Source organism: Aotus nancymaae, unplaced genomic scaffold (assembly GCF_030222135.1).
Source record: "Aotus nancymaae isolate 86718 unplaced genomic scaffold, 86718_ANA_hifiasm-v0.15.2.pri h1tg000040l, whole genome shotgun sequence".
Taxonomy (NCBI): Eukaryota; Metazoa; Chordata; class Mammalia; order Primates; family Aotidae; genus Aotus; species Aotus nancymaae.
In genome coordinates, this window is record NW_026988454.1 from 83,683,230 (window position 1) to 83,700,004 (window position 16,775).

At 38.2% G+C, this 16,775-nt stretch overlaps 1 protein-coding gene across 4 annotated transcripts in view; it reads left to right on the forward strand.

Annotated features, from left to right (window-relative positions):
* The window catches only part of UBE3D (ubiquitin protein ligase E3D), a 201,833-nt gene that overhangs the window by 116,650 nt on the left and 68,408 nt on the right, over positions 1-16,775 (forward strand). For all 4 annotated transcript variants that reach the window (XM_064360894.1, XM_064360896.1, XM_064360895.1 and 1 more), the window contains one exon: positions 1,544-1,682. In XM_064360894.1, coding sequence (XP_064216964.1) covers positions 1,544-1,682 — 139 coding nt within the window. The remainder of the gene's footprint in view (positions 1-1,543; positions 1,683-16,775) is intronic.

Genomic DNA, 16,775 nt, shown 5'->3' on the forward strand with positions numbered 1-16,775 from the left:
TTTATCTCTGGTGACTCTCTTGGAAAATTTACTTCCTCTAGGCAGATTTTCTTTGTCCTGTCATTTTTCCTCATATTTATCACTCTGTGCCTAAAAATGTATAAAAACATCTTGGTTTGGCCACTTCTTTGGACTTCACTTACTTGTAAAGATCCCCATATACATGTAAAACTAATAAAATTTGTAGACTTTTCTCTTGTTAATCTGCCTGGTGTCAGTTTGGCTCCTAGATCCAACTGAAGAGCCTACTAAGAGCTGAAAGGGGGTTGGAGGTGATCTTTTACTCCCCCACACTAAAATTGGACCATTTTCAGGAAGATGGCCAGTGTCTTATTCCCGTCCAACTCATTGGCCAGTGCTTCAAAGGAGAGTGAACTCCATCACCCCACATCAGAAATGTATCAGCATAATAAGTAACCTGATTGATAAAACATCAAAACTAGTTGCCATGACTTGTTCTCTAAAGTGTTAAAAATCCATTATGCCCCGAACCACTGATTTGCTCTAAGTTTCCATTATTCACCACTGATTTGGTTAAAGATCGCTTTGTAGAGAGAAGTTTATAGAAGTGGCAAAAAATACATATATATTTATATAAACAAACATAAATATTATATACATATATCTTTAAAATTAGTGATAAGAGACACTTTGGTTGCAGATCTGACAGGAAATACTCAAGTAAATAGAAAAATTGAAAACCTAAAGCTCATGCTGTTCTCATTACTTTGTTTTCTCATAATTACTTCTTGACATTTCCCCTTAGTGTAAGCACTAGATGAGGAGCCAGGAAGCCAGGATTCTAGACCCAGCCATATCAGTTTCTACACATCTGCCTCATCTCAGACACATCCCTTTACTTCTCGAGCCCTTGGTTTCCTGATCTCTCAAATGAAAGGATTTTCAAATAGGTTCTGCAGGATATGGGAGAGATACTTCAAGGGCCACTCTGGAAGATGAAGGGAGGCCTCCTGCCAACCTTTCCCCTTCAGACAGAGCAGCTTCGCTTTTATTTGTATTATAAGTTGGGACTGTCACAAGATTTTTTTTGACAAAAGGATTCTGTCACTTTTTTAAAGTTTGAAAATCACTGAGCTAAATGTTCCATAAGGGCCTATCCAGCTCAAAAACAATTTTCATAGCTGTAGATTGGGAACAATAGTTCCTTCTCTTAGGTTTCTATGGGGTACACAAGATATTACATGTAGAACAGGGCATAGAATGTAGGAAGCATTCAGTGTGTTAGCTGTTAATCTCTGCCACCCCTTCCCCCAGCAGGTCCCACACAACTAAGACTGCATTTGTGACTGTATACTTTAGAGTATGAAATGATGGCCTGAAAAATTGCGTGATCCATCTGCTTTATATCAACAGCACCATAAAAATGTCTTGGACATGTTCTCTGTGAATTTTTAATATAATTTATTTCTAGCTTTTGTACTTTGCCTTTTTCTCTCACAATTGAGTTTTCTTCTTTCGTATGAGAATTTTAAAATAATTTTGATAATGCATTTTTGAAAGTTAATGTGTTCTTGTGTTCCAGACTTGTCAGCTTGTGGGAAAGTGACGTCAGCGTCCACCCCCTAACCCTGCCCTCTGCAACCTGCTTGGAGCTACTTTTGATATTATCGAAGAGTAATGCCAATCTGCCTTCATCCCTTCGCCATATGAATTCCTTTCAGGTGAGCAATGGCTTCTTTTTTAGGCTGTGATTTCTCAGTTTTACTTGGAATTATTTTTCAAGGATCCTCTCTTTCACAGGAGATAGCCCATGGAATTCACCAGTTTCAAATCATAACAATAAGCATAATGCATGTATTGCTTTGTCCATCTGTTTTTTGTTTGTTTGTTTGTTTGTTTTTTGGAGGCAGAGACTCACCCTGTTGCCCAGGCTGGAGTGAAGTGGTGCGATCTTGGCTGACCTCAGCCTCCATCTCCAAGGTTTAAGTGGTTCTTGTGCCTCAGCCTCCCGAGTAGCTGGGACTACAGGTGCATGCCACCACACCTGGCTAATTTTTTGTATTTTTAGTAGAGATAGGATTTCACTGTGTTGCCCAGGCTGGCCTCAAACTTCTGAGCTCAGGCAGTCGCCTGCCTCAGCTTCCCAAAGTGTTGGGATTACTGACATGAGCCACCGTGCCTGGGCTTTGTCTATCTCTTTTTAAATAAATGAACAAACAGAGGCTCAGAATTGACTAGGTAATTGTCTAGTCATGGCAGAACCCACAGCTCTATAACTGCAGGCTTTGTTCTTCCGGCTCCCATCTTGCCTCTGGGAAATGGCAAGAAGATCCGGCAGATACTTGTGAATGCCAACTCCTTTCTCCCAAATTGCACAAGACCCAGGAATCTAAACCATTATTAGTGGCTTTGCTGCTGTTAGACTGAAGTCAGATTGCCAAGTGGATGTTTAACAGGATTGGTCTGTTTAACAGGGTTCTACTTTCTGAGCCATTTCCCTCTCTCTCCTTAGCCTTCTCCCTTACCACTTCTCTACTGCCCTGGATATTTATTTTTTCCCATAGTCTAACTCAGTGCTGCAAATGTAGACTGACCAGCAAGATGACCAGCATGACGAGACCTACCGCCCTCACAGTCAGTTAGTTGTCAAATGGGGTGGCAAATGAGAATTAGGATGTTAATTCGTGGCTTCAGTTGTGGCCTTATCACTACTACATGTAATTGGACTTATCTGTGACTCCTGACAATGGAAAAATACTCACGAGCCCTCTGATGCTGGTGGGAATACAACGTATATTGCTGAGAAATAAATAAACATGGGTTGTTTCTACTTCTGAAGGGTTGTTGTTGTACTCTAAGAAAACTTCAGGAGCGTTGTATATTGCTTGGTACCTCTGTTACATGGTAAAACAAGATGTGGATTTTCCGATGAATCATATCTCAAGAAAGCGAGAGAAAACAACTGATCCAATCTTACTTACATTCTTCTCCTCTTGGAAATCTGTTACATGGATTTTGTCCATAATATTCTTCCTCTTTCTGAGCCTCAGGCACTCATAGAATACAGTCTTTGGCCTTAGCATGGCTGTTTGTATTTGCTGTCCATTGGTCAACTCCAATCCTGGTCTCTCAAAGGGACCTTAAAGAACATCTTCTCATTTTATAGGAGAGGAAATTGCGACCTGGAGCATGGAGTGAATTGGCTAGGGAATACTCAGTGGGTTAGAGACCAAACTGGACTCATTCGCCGGGGTTACTCCATTTGCCACTAATTGCAGTGCCCACTAAGGTCCTGGAAGTGGCCGGGTGTGAATGGTGGGTGGAGGCAGGTTATTAGATCTGCCTTGAAATGTCCACAGCCTCCCCTTATTTTACAGTAGTTTGTATTTATTTATTTGTATACTGCCTTAAACTAGATATGATTTAAAATTCTATCTATCCATATTTTTTTAAGTTCTGCTCATGGGATTGAATAATGCAGAAAGTTTGTATATGCCCACAAACATTCATGGAGAAAGAGACAAGAAACTTAACAGTGGTTATCTTTGAGGAGTGAAGCTGAAAAACAATAGTTTTTTATTTCACTCCTTCCTCCATGTACTGAAATTTTCATGCCGTGGGTGAGTAGGTGCAAGAGAAATTACTCTGACTTCAAGGATTTTATGGCATATTGGGGGAAATAGGACAGTCATCCATGTATGATTTAACTTGAGAGTAATTTTACTACAAAGTAGCCTCAACACATTCTTAAAGAAATTAAAGGTAAAAGAGTAATCTAAACCAAGTATTGGAGGTTTGAGAGGAAGCTTCCCCATGAGACCCAGGAGGCCTTGCCCGCTTTAAGGATGTCATCTCAGTCTCATGAAAATACAGGTGCATGAAGCCTGGCCTACAATTGGCAACAATAGTGTGGTCTTAGCACCTTTAATTAGAGGAGCTCTTAGAGTGCTCTGAATGTTAATTACTCAATGCCCTTTACTATTCGTGATTGTACTTCATGTGGCTTTAGTCCATTTGCTTAGTATTATTATCAGAAACACACACGCTTTCCCAGATTCACAGATACAGAGAAAATCTTGAGAATCTTACGAAGTGTCTACTAAAGGTTGGTCCCTGCTGCACCCCTGGAAAGATGTATTCTTATAAGGAACATACCAGGAATCATCTTCCCTATGCAGGTCTTCACTCCAAGATGAAGGATCAGTGAAAATGGGGAAAGTGTCTGTCAGGATTAGAAAGAGATGCTCTGTTTTTTCATCTTTGTAACTCCCACATCATCATTTATTATAATGGCAAGGAATGGGGCTTCTAATTTTGCCTGTGTTTAGGATTTTTTTTTTAATTGGAAACTTACTTTCATGCACATTTTTTAAAGAGCTATATCGGCAAGAGCTATATAAAATAGCTATCTAAAATAACAGAATGACACTTGTTAAAGATATCTTTATATTTCCAATTCTCTTTTCTGGCTGAGTCACTGTGAGCAGTGCTTCTTTTTCTGTAAAACTGTCATTTTATAACTCACTTGGTGCTTCTGCTTGAGCTGTTACCACTGCTGAATCTCAAAAGGAAGGGTTTATCTTATTAATTAAAGCCATTAACATATATGATATTCTAACTTCTTAAATTACACTTTAACATTTCTCTCAGGCCATCAGGGACCTCTTTTGGTGGTTTCGTTATAGCTTCCACTCTGTTACAGTACCTTAATATTTCTAATGTGATTATAAGCCAAAAAAATGTAGGATTTGGTTGAAATGCACTGACATATTGCTAAGCATATACTATAGTTGTTGCAGTGATCCCAAGAAGATGGATGGACTTATCATTCCTTATCATGTCACTTCCTGCTTAAAATTCTTCCATCGTATCCTGTTGCAATGAAAATAAAATCAAAACCCTTTATCTTGGCCAATAAAGCTGGGGAATGTCTTGGCCCCGCCTTCCTTTCTGACCTAATCTCCGGCTCACTCACTGTTACTCTGCTCCAGTCACACTGGCCCTGTCTCCCTGTCCTTATCATGAGCTGGTTCTGGCTGTAGGATCTGTGCATTGGCTGTTTTCTCTGCTACTGGGAGAACACTCTGCACCAGGTTTTTTGCATGGCCAGCTGCTTCTTGTCGTTCAGGTCTCAGTTCAGGTATCCCCTCTGAGGAGAAGCCCAACCTGACCCTCCTTCTTCACATCACCATTACTCTGCAACCTTACCTTTTTAATTTTCTTCATAGTACTTTCCACTATCTGATCTTGTTCATTAATTTGTTTGTCTTTTTCTTCTACTAAAATATGTGTTGAATGAATGAATGGAGGAATGTCTGTTTTTCTTCAACATTGTGCCAATAGAACTTAGTATAGTACCTTGATGTAGGAGGAAGGTAATAAATATTGGATGGTTGGCCAGATGGCTGGATGGGTGGATGAAGGCACAATTAAAATGCAGATGGACACAGCCATGTGACATTCTAGAAATCTAAAAGACTGAACTGGGTTACACAGAGGTATGTGCAGTACACACTCAGCACAGAAGCCCCAGCCCTTTCTCTGCTGGGACAGTGCTAGACTCAACAGATAAGGTCTGGATTTGACACGTCAACAAAGTTGAGCACAGATGGGTATCCACATTGAAATACAACCTGGTACTTTGTACAGATAAGATGGGGCTGTCTAGGTACTGGAGACCGCAGTACCATAGTAGGGGAAATGGGAATGATGCTCGTATTTTTATTCCAGAAACCAAGGCAGGGGGCATTAGAGGTGCAGAGGGGTCCTCTGGAGCAGAAAAGTTGCAGCCTGCTGACGTCATTGTTGTTGCTAGTTTATTTCACTCTGTGTGCTTCAGAACTCCGGGGTTAGGTGGCACAAGGCCATTTCCATACTCATCTTGCTAGGCAGCAACCAGCTCTTAACCTAAAGTCCTGAAATGGTAGCTTTAAATCTGAGTAAGATGTCTGGACGGTAGAACCTTAAAAGCAACCAGGTTGGAACCAGGACTGGGCAAGAGCTGCTGGTTTTAATGGTAACTATGCATTTTCCCTAGAATCCTAGCCTATTGCAGCTTGAATGACTAGCTAGTCTAATAATCTTATTTTTATAGATAAGGAAACACATACCCAAGAAGGTTAAGTTGATATTGGAGACTGAAACTCTGATTTCTTAGTTGTGCTTTTTGTGCTACATAAAGTATGTTGACTTCTCTTTGGGTGGAGAGGGGATTTTTCTGTACTTAGCATTTCTCTGGCCAAAGTGCTCACATCTGTAACACCAGCACTTTGGGAGGCCGAAGCAGGAGGATCACTTGAGCCCAGGAGTTCAGGGCCACCCTGGGCAACATAGGAAGACCCGTCCCTGTAAAAAATTTAAAAATTAGCCAGGTGTGATGACATATGCCTATACCTCTAGCTACTCAGAAGGCTGAAATAGGAAGATTGCTTGAGCCCTGAAGGTCGATCCTGCAGTGAGCCATGATTGCGCCACTGCACTGCAGCTTGGGTGACAGATCAAAAAAAAAAAATTACATATTAATAATCAGATAGTAATATAAATTATAATAGCTAATTTTTTAATGCTTTCTGTTTTCCAGGTACTATTCTCCATGATTTGTACTTAGTAGCTCATTTCATTTTCATGACACCTCCATGAAGAAAGTATGTTATCATTTACATTTCATAGGTGTAGAAACTGAGCCACATGTGCAGAATGTGCCCAAGCTCACACAGCTAATAAGTAGAGGAACATGAGGCACAAGACCTGGCTCTAGAACCCCCATTCTTAACCACTAAATAATGTTAACCTCTTTTAATAAGGATAGTTAAACAAAGTTAGATGTTTTTTAAGTGGCATGACTTGTCAACACCTTGCATGTGCTTAAGAGGTAGTGTGATCCTCCTAGTTGAGGAATATGTAAACGTTATTTCCCAAATGTACTTGATAGCAGAAATACTTTTTCTAGTGGCATTTTATGTGATTATGTTAACAGAACACAGATGGGGAGACACTTCTATCACTAAAGACCCTTATGTACCTTTTTTTTTTTTTTTTTTTTTTTTTAAAAGAGAAAGAGAGAGAGAGAATAGGAAGGAGGAAAAAGGAAGAGAAAGAGAGAGAATGGGGAGGAGGGAGAAGGAAAAGAAAGAGGGAGAGAGAATGGGAGCATTGCTTTCTTGCCCAGGCTAGAATGCAATCTAGTAATGGGCATCGAAAACCTCTTCCATACCGACAATTATACCCAACGACGTAGTCAGGAAGGAATAAGGGAAGAAGATAACAAACAAACAGCCAACCAATATTCAATTCAAACCCATGAAATGCCATGCGATTACCGAGGAGTGATCCACCTCCAATTATATAGTCACCCTTGGAATAGGTGTGAGGTGGTAATGTATGTTTTGTGTATTTGAAGTGGAGAGTTCTATAAATGTTTATTAAGTTTATTTGTTCCGGGTCTGAGTTCAAGTTCTGAATATCCTTGTTAATTTTCCATCTCGTTGATCTATAGAATCGTTAGCTCTTCTTGTTGCATTGATCCTTTTGCCATTATGTAATGTCATTCCTTGCCTCTTTTGATCTTTGTTGCTTTAAAGTCTACTTTGTCAGAGGCGAGAATTGCATCTCCTGCTTTTTGTTTATTAGTTTATTTTTACTCTGTTTGATTGGTAAATCTTCCTCCTTCCCTCTGAGTCTTTGTGTATTGTTGCATGTAAGATGGGCCCAGATGCAGCATACCGATGGGTTTTGACTTTTTATCCAATTAAAATATATATAAGTTTAATACCGGTGTTTGATGCTAGCTGGCTGTTTTGCCCATTAGTTGATGTAAATTTTTTATTGTGTTAATGTTCTTGCTTTTTGATATATTTTTGGAAAGGCTGATATTGGTTGTTCCTTTATATGTATAGTGCTTCTTTCAGAAGCTCTTGTAAAGCAGGCCTGGTGGTGGTGAACTCTCTAAGTACTTGTTTGTTCGCAAAAGATTTAATTTTTCCTTCGCTCATAAAGCTTAGTTTGGCTGGATAGGAAATTCTGGGTTGAAAGTTCTTTTCTTTAAGGATGTTAAATATTGGTCCCCACTCTTTTCTGGCTTGTAGGGTTTCTGCTGAGAGATCTGCTGTAAGTCTGATAGGTTTCCCTTTATGGGTAACCTGACCTTTCTCTCTGGCTGCCCTTAGTATTTTCTCCTTCATTTCAACCCTAATAAATCTGGCGATTATGTGCCTTGGGGTTGGTCTTCTTGAAGAATATCTTTGTGGTGTTCTCTGTATTACCTGGAGTTGAATATTACCCTGCCTTGCCAGCTTGGGAAAATTTTCCTGAATGATATCCTGAAGAGTATTTTCCAACTTGGATTCATCCTCTTCATCACATTCAGGTACACCTATCAAACGTAAATTAGGTCTTTTCACATAGTCCCATATTTCCTGGAGACTTTGCTCATTCCTTTTCATCCTTTTTTCTGCATTCTTGTCTTCTCGTTTCATTTCACTGAGCTGGTCCTCGACTTCTGATATCCTTCCTTCTGCTTGATCAATTCGACTGTTTAAACTTGTGCATGCTTCACGAAGTTCTCGTGTTGTGTTTTTCAGCTCCATCAATTCGCTTATATTCTTCTCTAAATTGTCCATTCTCGTTAACATTTCGTCAAACCTTTTTTCAAGGTTCTTAGTTTCTTTGCATTGGGTTAGAACAAGTTCTTTTAATTCACAGAAGTTTCTTATCACCCACGTTTTGAAACCTGCTTCTGTTATTGGAACACACGTGTAATCTATTAAGCCTTGTTCCGTTACTGATGAGGAATTGCAATCCCCTGTAGAGGGAGAGGCATTCTGATTTTGAGTATTCTCTACCTTTTTACGCTGGTTTCTTCCCTTCATTATATATTTGTCTGTCTGTCGTCTTTATAATTACCGACTTTCTAACTGGGTCTCTGACGTCCAACTTGTTGATTCCCTGCGCCGAGATCTGAGCAATCCACTGAGCCGGCCAAAACAGTGGTGTTAAGATTGATGGTGCTTTTCTGCCCGGGAATCTCCAGACTCTGCACCAAGAACTGGCGTGCTAAGGCACCAGCAAAACCGCCACACCAGCCACAAGAGTCGCCCTGGCGACCCGTGGACCTCCTCCACTGGGAATCTCCTGGTCCGTGAGCAACTAATATTCGTCTGAAAGTGTGGCGTCCTCTCGTTCTTTGCGCTTTCACTGGGAGGTACGTGCCCGAGCTGCTAATCATCAGCCATCTTGGATCTCTCTCCATTATGTACCTTTTTAGTGGCAACCTTCTTTACCTCCACAAGAAGTAGTGCTGCAGTTTTAGAGGCCAATTGTCAGGAGGATACCATCTCTTTCTTTTAAGACGGTTGTCCTTTGGTTAGGGCCTCTTTGGTCAAAATGGTACAGTAGGAACAAAATCTGCTTTTGGCAGTCCTTGGTATATACTGAATCTAGCCTGTGGCCCAGAAGGTCCCTGGCTGAGTATTGCTTTCCCACCCTGTACCTGTTCACAGTTCTATTTCATCTGGCACTCATCCACTCTGTACACTGTGTACCTAAGTAGTAACATGGCAAAGGGTTCTGCTGGTAGATTGAGCCATCTGACTAAGCTCTGCCCCTCCCTGAACTTAAGGATTAACTCCCACTGAGAAAGCCCCAGAAGAGTCTTCCTTGGAAAATATACTTAACTAAGATAAGGAAGGAGTGTTTCATAGCCTTGTCCCTGAGTGGAGGAAACCCTTCTTATTTATTCCCATACCTTACCTTATTAATTCCAGCTCCAACCAGCTGCTCCAGGCTATCTAAATGGTATGGATAGAATTTCTAAGGGCATAGAGTCCCAGGGAGATGACAGCATTCTAAACAGTTTTAAATGTTTTCACAAACACTTGTCTTTTTTAGATCGTCACAATTCCCATTTTATTTTATTTATTCTTAATTTTTATGGATACATAGTAGGTGTATATATTTATGGGTTACATGAGATATTTTGATACAGTCATACAATGGACAATAATCACATCAGGGTAAATATGGTGTCTGTCAACTCAAGCATTTATGCTTTGTGTTACAAACAATCCACTTATACTCTTTTAGTTATTTTTAAATGTGCAATTAAATTCCTTTTTAGTATATTCATCCTGTTTTGCTAGCAAAATTAGATCTTACTTATTCTATTTTTTTAATCCATTAACCATCCCCACCTCCCCCATCCATCCACTACTCTTCCCAGCCTCTGGTAACCATCTTCCCAACCTCTGGTAACCATCTTCCCAACCTCTGGTAACCATCTTCCCACTCTCTATCTCTATGAATTCAGTTATTTTAATGTTTAGATCCCACAAACAAGTGAGAACATGTGGAGTTTGCCTTTCTGTGCCTGGCTTATTTCACTTAACATAATGACCTCCAGTTCCATCCATGTTGTTGCAGATGACAGGATCTCATTCAGGTTTATGGCTAACAAGTATTCCATTGTAAATATGTACCACATTTTCTTTCTTCATTCGTCAGTTGATGGACACTTAGGTTGCTTCCACATCTTGGCTCTTGTGAATAGTCTTGCAGTAAACATGGGAGTGGAGATATCTCTGTGATATACTGATTTCCTTTCTTTTGGGTACCTACCTAGGAGTAGGATTGCTGGATTGCATGGTAGGTCTTGAACTCCTGACCTCAAGTGATCTGCCCACTTCGGCCTCCCAGAGTGCTGGGATTACAAGCATAAACCACTGCGCTCAGCCGGTAGTTCTATTCTTAGTTTTTGAGGAACTTCCCAACTGTTCTTCATACCAGTTGTACTAATTTACATTCCCACCAACAGTGTATGAGAGTTCCCTTTTCTCCACATCCTTGCCAGTATTTGTTAGCCTGTATTTGGAGAAAAGCCATTTTGTTTTGTGCTTTTTTTACTTGTGCATGATTCATAAAAAATAGAAAATGTTAACTTTATTCATCCCTTTGCACTTATATTACCTAGACATATATTTTAATTCTTTATATTGTTATTTCATACATTGAAATTGCAATTACACTTTCAATTTGATTTTCTTTTTTTAATTTTTATTATTTATTTATTTTATTTTAAGTTCCAGGGTACATGTGCAGATCTTGCAGGATTGTTACATAGGTATACATATGCCATGGTGGTTTGCTGCTTCCATCCCCCCGTCACCTACATTAGGTATTCCTCCTAATGTTATCCCTCCCCAATCTCCCCACCCACTGCTATCCCTCCCCTAACCCCTCACCCCCCACCCCCCAACAGACCCCAGTGTGTGATGCTCCCCTCCCTGTGTTTATGTGGTCTCATTGTTTAATACCCACTTATGAGTGAGAACATGTGGTGTTTGGTTTTCTGTTCTTGTGTCAGTTTACTGAGAATGATGGTTTCCAGCTTCATCCATGTCCCTGCAAAGGACATGAACTCATCCTTTTTTATGGCTGCATAGTATTCCGTGGTGTGTATGTGCCACATTTTCTCTATCTAGTCTATCATTGATGGGCATTTGGGTTGGTTCCAAGTCTTTGCTACTATGAACAGTGCTGCAATAAACATACATGTGCATGTGTCTTTATAATAGAATGATTTGTAACCCTTTGAGTATATACCCAGTAATGGGATTGCTGAGACAAATGGTATTTCTTTTTCTAGATCCTTGAGGAATCACCACACTGTATTCCACAAGGTTGAACTAATTTACAGTCCCACCAACAGTGTAAAAGCATTCCTATTTCTCCACATCCTCTCCAGCATCTGTTGTCTTCAGATTTTTAATGAATGCCATTCTAACTGGTGTGAGATGGTATCTCAATGTGGTTTGGATTTGCATTTCTCTAATGACCAGTGATGATGAGCTTTTTTTCATATGTTTGTTGGCCACATAAATGTCTTCTTTTGAAAAGTATCTGTTCATATCTTTCACCCACTTTTTGATGGGGTTGTTTTTTTTCTTGTAAATTTGTTTAAGTTCTTTGTAGATTCTGGATATTAGCCCTTTGTCTGATGGGTAGCTTGCAAAAATTTTTCCCCATTCTGTTGGTTGCCAGTTCACTCTAATGATTGTGTCTTTTGCTGTGCATAAGCTCTTAAGTTTAATTAGATCCCATTTGTCTATTTTGGCTTTTGTTGCCATTGCTTTTGGTGTTTTAGTCATGAAGTCCTTGTCTATGCCTATGTCCTGAATGGTATTGCCTACATTTTCTTCTAGGGTTTCTATGGTTTTAGGTCTTATGTTTAAATCTTTAATCCTTCTGGCGTTAATTTTTGTATAAGGTGTAAGAAAAGGGTCCAGTTTTAGCTTTCTGCACATGGCTAGCCAGTTTTCCCAACATCATTTATTAAACAGGGAATCCTTTCCCCATTGCTTGTTTTTGTCAGGTTTGTCAAAGATCAGATGGTTGTAGATGTGTGGCGTTACTTCCAAGGCCTCTGTTCTGTTCCACTGGTCTATATCTCTGTTTTGGTACCAGTACCATGCTGTTTTGATTACTATAGTCTTGTAGTATAGTTTGAAGTCAGGTAGTGTGATGCCTCCAGCTTTGTTCTTTTTGCTTAGGATTGTCTTGGCTATGCAGGCTCTTTTTGGTTCCATATGAAGCTTAAGGTGGTTTTTTTCAAGTTCTGTGAAGGTCAGTGGTAGTTTGATGGAGATAGCATTGAATCTACAAATTACTTTGGACATTATTGCCATTTTCACAATATTGATTCTTCTTAACCATGATCGTGGAATGTTTTTCCATCTGTTTATGTCTTCTCTTATTTCCTTAAGCAGTGGTTTGTAGTTTTCCTTGAAGCGGTCCTTCACGTCCTTTGTTAATTGTATTCCTAGGTATTTTATTCTCTTTGTAGCAGTTGTGAATGAGAGTTCACTCATGATTTGGCTCTCTGTTTGTCTGTTATTGGTATGTAGGAATGCTTGTGATTCTTGCACATTGATTTTATATCCTGAGACTTTGCTGAAGTTGCTTATCATCTTAAGGAGATTTTGGACTGAGACAATGGGGTCTTCTGAATATACAATCATGTCATCTGCAAATAGAGACAATTTGACTTCCTCTTTTCCTAGTTGAATACTCTTTATTCCTTTTTTTTTCCTGATTGCTCTGGCTAGCACTTCCAATACTATGTTGAATAAGAATGGTGGGAGAGAGCACCCTTGTCTAGTGCCAGTTTTCAAAGGAAATGCTTCCAGTTTTTGCCCATTCAGTATGATATTGGCTGTGGGTTTGTCATAAATAGCTTTTATTCCCTAACTCATTTTATGAGACTACATCATTCTGATACCAAAACCTGGCAGAGATGCAACTAAAAAAGAAAATTTTAGGCCAATATGCATGATGAACATCGATGCAGAAATCTTCAATAAAATATTGGCAAACCGAACGCAACAACAGATCAAAAAGCTTATCCATCATGATCAAGTAGGCTTCATCCCAGGATGCAAGGCTGGTTCAACATACGCAAATCTATCAATGTACTCCATCACATAAAGAGAACCAAAGACAAAAACCACATGATTATCTCAATAGATGCAGAGAAGGCCTTCGATAAAAGCCGTTTAAACTGGTGTGGAGATGATATCCCATTATAGTTTTGATTTGCATTTCTCTGATGATCAATGATGTTGAGCACCTTTTCATATACTCATTTGCCAGTTGTATATATTGTTTTGAGAAATGTCTATTCTTATCTTCTTTAAACAGATTTTTTTTTTACAGATGATTTTTTCAACAAATGATTAGATTTTTACCTATAGAGTTGTTTGAGCTTCTTATATATTCTGGTTATTAATTTCTTGTCAGATTGGTAGTTTGCAAATGTATTGTTCCATTCTGTGAGTTGTCTCTTAACTTTGTTGATTGTTTCCTTTGCTATGCAGAAACTTTTAACTTGATGTGATCTCATTTGTCCATTTTTACTTTAGTTGCCTGTGTTTGTGGGATATTACTCAAGAAATCTTTGCCCAGTTCAGTGTCCTAGAGAGTTTCCCCAATGTTTTCTTATAGTAATTTTATAGTTTGAAGTCTTAGATTTAAGTCTTTAATCCATTATGATTTAATTTTTGTTTATGGCGAGAGATATCGGACTAGTTTCATTCTTCTGTATAATGATATCCAGTTTTCTCAGAGCCATTTATTGAAGAGACTGTCCTTCCCCCACTATATGTTCTTGACACTTTTGTAGAAAATGAGTTCACTGTAGATGTATGGATTTGTTTCTAGGTTGTCTATTCTGTTCCATTGGTCTGTGTGTCTGGTTTTATGCTACTACTGTGCTGTTTTGGTTACTATAGTTTTGTAGCATAATTTGAAGTCAGGTAATGTGATTCCTCCAGTTTTGTTCTTTGTATTCAGGATGGCTTTGGCTATTGTGGGTCTTTTATGGTTCCATATACATTTTAAGATTTTTTTTTCTATTTCTGTGAAGAATGTCATTATTGTTCTGATAGGGATTGCACTGAATCTGTAGATTGCTTTGAGTAGTATGGACATTTTAACAATATTGATTCTTCCAGTCCATGAACATGGAATATCGTTCTTTTTTTTGTGTCCTCTTCAATTTCTTGCATCAATGTTTTATAGTTTTCATTGTGAGCTTTTATTTCTTCAGTTAATTAAATTCCTAGTGATTTTATTCTATTTGTATCTATTGTAAATGGGATTACTTTTTAATTTATTTTTCAGGTTGTTCCCTGTTGGCATATGGAAATCCTAGTGATTTTTATATGGTGGTTTTGTCCCCTGCAACTTTACTGAATTTGTTTATCAATTCTAATAGTTTTTCGTTGAAGTCTTTAGGTTTTTCTAAATATAAGATTAGATCATCTGCCAACAAAGATAATTTGACTTGTTCCTTTCCAGTTTGGATGCCGTTTATTTCTTTCTCTTATCTGATTGCTGTAGCTAGGACTTCTGGTACTATGTTGAGTAACAGTGGCAGTGGGCATCCTTGTCATGTTTCAGATCCTAGAGGAAAGACTTTTAGTATTTTCCCCATTCAGTATGACAGTAGCTATGGGTCTGTCATATATGGCTTTTTTATGTTAAGGTGTGTTCCTTCTATACCCAGTTTTTTAATGGTTTTTTTAATCATGAAATGATGTGCAATTTTACCAGATGCATTTTTAGCACCAGCATAAATTGAAATGTTCATGTGGTTTTTGGCCTTCATTCTGTTGATATGATGTATCACATTGATTGATTTGTATATTTTGAACCATCCTCATATCCCTGGGATAAATCCCACTTGGCCGTGAAGAATTATCTTTTTAATGTGTTGTTGAATTCAGTTTCCTAGTATTTTGTTGAGGATTCTAAATCAATATTCTTTAGAGATAATTAGCTTATAGTTTTCTTTTTTTAATGTGTCTTTGTCTGGTTTTGGTATCAAGGTAATACTTCTGGGCTCGTATAATGAGTTTGGAAGTATTCCATTCTCCTCTATTTTCCAGAATAGTTTGAGTAAGATTGGTATTAGTTCTTCTTTAAATGTTTGGTAGAATTTGGCAGTGAAGCCACCAGGTCCTGGGCTTTTCTTTACTGGGGAACTTTGTATTATGGCTTCGATCTCATTTGGTCTGTTCAGAACTTTTTTTCATGGTTCAGTTTTGGTGCATGGTATGTGTCTAGGAATTTGTTCATTTCTTCTAGATTTTCCAATTTGTTGGCATATACTTGCTCATAGTAGCCACTAATGATCCTCTGAATTTCTGCAGTGTCAGTTGTAATTTCTCCTTTGTGATCTCTGATTTTATTTATTTATTTTATTTATTTATTCTCTCATGTTTTCCTAGTTATTCTGGCTAAAGATTTGTCAATTTTGTTTGCCTTTTGAAAAGAAAACAATATTTTGTTTTGTCGATCTTTTGTATTGTTTTCTTCACTTCTATTTTGTTTATCTCTGTTCCTATCTTTACTATTTCTCCTAATTTTGAGTTTGGTTTGCTTTGCTTTTCTAGTTCTTTAAGATGAATCATTAGGTTATTTATTGAAGGTTTTAATTTTGTTTTGATGTAGGCACTTAATAGTTATAAACTTCCCTCCTAGAACTTTTTTTCTGTATTCCATACGTTATGGTATATTGTGTTTATTATCATTTCTTTCAAGAAATTTTTTAATTTACTTCTTAATGTCTTCATTGACCTACTGGTCATTTGGTAGCATATTGTTAATATCCATGTATTTATATGGTTTTCAAAATTCCCCTTGTTATTGATTTCAGGTTTCATTCCATTGTAGTCAGAGAAGATGCTTGGTGTTATTTCAATGTGTTCTGAGTGTTCAAACACTTATTTTGTGATATTAACATATGGTCTGTCATTGAGAATGATCTGTGTGCTGAGAAGAATGTATACTCTTCAGCACCATAGGACAGGGCAAGAAAAAGAAAAAAATTTTTAAAATTAAAAGAAAAGAATATGTATTCTACAACTGTTGGATGAAATGCTCTGTAAATATCTTTTAGGTTTATTTGGTCCATAGTGTAGATTAAGTTTGATGTTTCTTTGTCTATTTTCTGTCTAGAAGATCTGTTGAATGCTGAAAGTGGGTTGTTGATATCTCCAGCTATTATTTTATTGGAATTCATATCTTTCTTTAATATTTTCTTTACATATCTGGGTGCTCCAGTGTTGGGTGCACATACAGTTACATTCATGATATAATTTTGCTGAATGGACCCTTTTATCATTATATAATGCCCGTCTTTGTTTCTTTGTATCATTTTTGTCTTTAAATCTATTTTAGATGATATAATTATAGCTACTTTGCTCTTTTTTGGTTTCCATTGGCATGGAATATATTTTTCCATCTTTTTATTGGAGAGTTTA